General features: G+C 56.9%; 1 protein-coding gene across 1 annotated transcript; it reads right to left on the bottom strand.

The window, feature by feature from the left end:
- Positions 1-759: 759 nt before the first annotated feature.
- On the bottom strand, positions 760-3073 carry FZD2 (frizzled class receptor 2). The gene has a single exon (XM_084748065.1). It carries the CDS (start codon positions 2600-2602, stop codon positions 890-892), a length of 1713 nt encoding a protein of 570 aa, XP_084604191.1. The 5' UTR covers positions 2603-3073; the 3' UTR covers positions 760-889.
- Between the last annotated feature and the right edge of the window lie 1674 nt (positions 3074-4747).

Raw genomic sequence — 4747 nt, 5'->3', positions numbered from 1 at the left:
TACTGTGTGTGTGTGTGTGTGTGTGTGTGTGTGTAAACACACTTCACAACGCGTTTTGTTACCCATTCTCAGCACGTGGGCCAGAGCTGAAACCACATAAGGATCTCAGTCTCCCCAGGGGAGTGGTGTGTGTGTGTGGGGGGGGGGTGTATGGAGGCCATTGCTCCCCACGTCTCCGCCCTCTCCCTAAAAGCGGTATGTTTTTTCCACGTCTACATCTGGCCTGGGAGGTTTCCAGATAATCGAGTGAAGGGATTCAGGATAAACGAGGAGGGAGAAAGGGGTGGTGGTGGAGCGGGGAGAACGGGGAAATAAAATAAAACAAAACGACTCCAAGTCTTGTTAAAAAAAAAATATCCAACAGCTTCCACAGGCCCCGCGTCGGCGAGGAGGCTTGCAAATTTGGCTTTTATAGATGTTGAGTGGAACTAACTCCCAACTCCTTTAAGCCAACAAAAACAGCGAACAGGCTAGGTGCCTCTCCCAGCAGGCCCAGCCCTGCCAAAGTACCAAAAAATTCGAACCAGAGCACGGGGCGGCTTTTAAAAGGGCACTTAGAAAAGGCGAGACCTCCTCCCCCACCCCCACCTCACTCTTTAGTCCCGGCGCCCTCGCTGATCTTTTTTTTTTTTTTCCTCCTTTTTCCTTTTAAATAGAAAATATATAATTAAATTTACAAAGACTATTTACAGTTTTAATTACAAACCTGGTAAGGGGGTGTTGGGCAGAGTTCTTTTTAAAAAGCGACCTAAAATAAAATGGTTTTTACTGTTCTTTATTTAAAAAAGAAATAAAATAGGAGTCCGTAGGGTGCACCCCCTCCGGAGTGAAGGAGGACACGGTGCGGTCCGGACCTGGGGGAGCAGGGCGCCCAGGAGGCGAGGCCGTTTCACACGGTGGTCTCGCCATGCCGGCTGTTGGTGAGACGCGTGTAGAACTTCCTCCACGAATGCAGGGTCTTGCCGGACCAGATCCAGAAGCCCGACGTGATGCCCACGATGAGCGTCATGAGGTATTTGATCATGTAGACTGTGAAGTCGGGCGACATGCGCGGCGTGTAGTGGGCCGGGCACGGGATGGCTAGGCTCTTACAATGCTGGCTTACCCACGAGCGCTCCCAGTGCTCGCGGAAGGCCTGCTCGTAAAAATAGCAGGCGATGACGATGGTGGCGGGCACCGTGTAGAGCACCGAGAAGACGCCGATGCGGACCATGAGCCTCTCCAGTTTCTCCGTCTTAGTGCCGTCGTGCTTCATGATGGTGCGGATGCGGAAGAGCGACACGAAGCCGGCCAGCAGGAAGGATGTGCCGATGAACAGGTACACGAAGAGCGGGGCCAGCACGAAGCCCCGCAGCGGGTCCAGACTGTTGAGGCCCACGAAGCACACGCCGCTCAGCAGGTCGCCGTCGATCTGGCCCATGGCCAGGATGGTGATGGTTTTGACGGCCGGCACAGCCCAGGCGGCCAGGTGAAAGTACTGCGAATTGGCCTCGATGGCCTCGTGGCCCCACTTCATACCGGCTGCCAGGAACCAGGTGAGGGACAGAATGACCCACCAGATGGAGCTGGCCATACTGAAGAAGTAGAGCATCATAAAGAGGATCGTGCAGCCCTCCTTCTTAGTGCCCTGCACCACCGTGCGGTACCCGTCCTCGGAAAAGCGCTCGTTGCACACCACGCGCTCCTGGAGCACGAAGCCCGCAATGTAGGCCACTGACACCATAGTGTAGCAGCCGGACAGAAAGATGATGGGCCTCTCTGGGTACCGGAAGCGCTGCATGTCCACTAAGTAGGTGGTGACGGTGAAGAAAGTGGAAGCGCAGCACAGCACCGACCAGGTGAGGATCCACAGACGGGCAAAACGCGTCTCCTCCTGCGAGAAGAACATGGAGCCGTCGGGTCGTGCGGGCTCGCAGGGCGCGGCACAATCACGCTCACCCAGAAACTTATAACTAAGATAGGATGGCACCTTGAGGACGCGTGGACAGTGGAAAGGGTGCTCCAGAGTGGCGTAGCGAGGGGGCGCGCCACCACCGCCGGGGCCGCCCGGTGTGCCACCAGCGCCGGGCTGTAGCCCAGACGGCGGCGCGGTGGTGAGGAGCGCAGGAGCTCCGTCCTCGGAGTGGTTCTGGCCCACGCAGATCTGCTCGGCGCCGTGACGCGGGAAATGCTCGCAGCGGAGGCGCTCGGGCCACTGGAAGCCGAACTTGTTCATGAGCGCCTCGCAGCCTTGGCGCGCGCGCTCGCAGATGGAGCGGCACGGCGGGATGGCCTGCTCCAGCACCGTGCACACCGGAGCGTACATGGAACACAGGAAGAAGCGCAGCTCCGGCGAGCACTGCACCTTCACCAGCGGGTAGAACTGATGCACCTCTAGGCCCGCGTCCTCCTGGTTCGTGTGGCCGAGAAGGTTGGGCATGATGGTCTGGTTGTAGGCGATGTCCGTGCACAGCGGGATGGAGATGGGCTGGCAGAAGCCGTGGTCCGGGATGGAGATGCCCTTCTCCCCGTGAAACTGAGCCGGCCCGGCGGCCGGCAGCAGCAGCAGTGGCAGCAGCAGGCGGGGCAGGGCGCTGCGGGGCAGGGCGCTGCGGGCCCGCATGCTGGCCGCCGCCCCCCACTCGGCTCCTGGGCGCCCCCCAGCCCCCGCCCCCAACCCCGAGACCGCGCGCCTTCCCCGCTGCCGCCTGGCTGCCCGGCCGCCTCCCGCGCCTCTCTGCAAACTTTGCTCGCGGCCGCAGAGTTGGGGAGGCCGGGCGGGGGAGGGGGCGGCGCACCCGCCTGCTGGCTCGCCGCGGTCGGACTGAGTGGCCGGAGACACGGCGCACCGGTGCCCTCGCTCCTCTTCCTCCTCCTCTAGCCTCTGGGCTTCCCCTCTCCCCACCCTCCTCTACCCAGCGACTCCTTTGTGCCTCCTTCAGCCCTCACCTCGGCCTCTCCGATCCCAATTAGTCGGTTTCAAGGGGGCCCCCGCTGACGGCCCCGCCCTCTCCTCAGCCCCCCTCTTCCCAAAAGGGATCCTTGAAACCGCCCCGTCGAGCTTTGCACCGTCCCAAAATGTGCTCTCGGCCAATCAGATTTAAACTCGAGGACCAGCCCCGAGGGCTGGATTGGTGGACCGCGACATAATGAGATCAGAAACCAGATGCCAAGAAAACTCTACCCACCCCACCCCCTTTTTGCTTTTTTAAAGAGACAAGCTATTATTATATTAGGGGCTGTTTGCTCAGTCCGCGATTTCTCCGGAGTCACCGAGGCGCGATCCGGAGACAAGGTTTCCCCGAGTGGAGTCCGACCCAGGCAACAGCTTGATCTGTAGCCGGAAGCCGAAGCATTTTGAGGTACAGGAGCTCTTTGCTCTCGTCCTCGTTCACCGCCCCCACCCCACTTTTCATTCCCACTTATGAAAAAAATCTCAAGTGAAAGATCTCAACCTAAGACACATAAATATAAAGGCGTGTTTTAAAAGCACGTAAGCGAACAGCTTGCAAAGACTTCTCTCAACCCCTCTCAGAGAGTTGAGGTAAAGTTGTCGTTTCACCCTAAACGAGGACCCCTAGAAGTTTGCTTCGCCCCTCCCCCTACACACACCCTAAAGTAACCCTCTGGAAAAAAAAATGAGAGCCTGTCTCTTTAAGAGACTCTTAAAGGGGCCGGGACTCCGGGGTGTAATTGCCCCATAGCGAGCACAAAGGATCCCATTATGGTTCTTTGTGTTCAGTGGCACCTCAAAGTGAGAAAATTCAGGAACTCAGAGGCCAGGCTTCAGGGTTGGGGCGGGGGTGTGGGGTGAGGCGAAGGAGAAAGGCCCGGAGCTGAAGTTTCAATCCACAGCCACCCCCCACCACCACCCACCCCCCCTTTCCGAGGAAAATCTTAATTATGCAAAGCGAAGTTTAGTTGCCATAAGGAGGAGGTCTTAATCGAAAGTTAATGGCGGTGGGGGGGGCGCGGGGGGTGATGGGCAGTTTTGAGTAAAGAAACGACTCTCTTAGGTCTGACGAATGTTTTGGGGAATGTGCTTTTCTTCCTCCACATCCCTGCTCCGCCTCCTAAAAGCTTCCAGATTTGATCCCCTGGGACAAAAGGGAGTTTTACCCAAACTTTTAAGTGATTCCACACCAGAAAGATGGTGTGTGCGGCGAGGGAGGAGGCTGGGGCTGTAGTGGAGAGTTTCCTCCCCTCTCTGCCTCTCACCTGCCTGAGGAGGGGTGGGGTGGCCCGAAGAAACGCGCCCCCGCCCCCAACACCCTGGGTTTGTAACTTTGAGGTCTGGAAAGGCGGCGGGGATATTTGCATGGCAATCTGTGTCTGGGACTGGATGATGGATCAATTATTTCTGTTGTCTCTCTGGAGAGAAAGAGGAGGACTTAAAGAGAAGAAAAGACGAAAGACGATTGAGTTTGGAGAGCCGCCTTTGCTTCTCGGTAGGGGCCAAACCCTCCCGGCCAGGCAAGCGGCCCCTGCTGGCACCTGGGATTGGGCGGCGCTCAGAAACAGCTAAACAGCAATTTAAGGAGAGAAGAGGATCTGATGAGCCTGGCTTCACAGGGTTAAAAAGAGGTTGTTGCTTTATTCTTTTTTTTTTTTAATTTTTTAATTTTTTTGACCAGAAGAATCACTGTAAATTTTCAGCAGCTCACACCTGTAATCCCAGAAGCCTAAACTGAGACAGGAGAATTACCAGGCGTTCTAGGGCCAGCCTTGGATGGCTGCAGGAAAGAAAGAAAGAAAGAAAGAAAGAAAG

Source organism: Acomys minous, assembly GCF_964271855.1.
Source record: "Acomys minous genome assembly, chromosome: 12".
NCBI classification, from domain to species: Eukaryota; Metazoa; Chordata; class Mammalia; order Rodentia; family Muridae; genus Acomys; species Acomys minous.
Note: the sequence above shows the minus strand (reverse complement) of the source record. Positions and strands in the feature narration are given on the sequence as shown.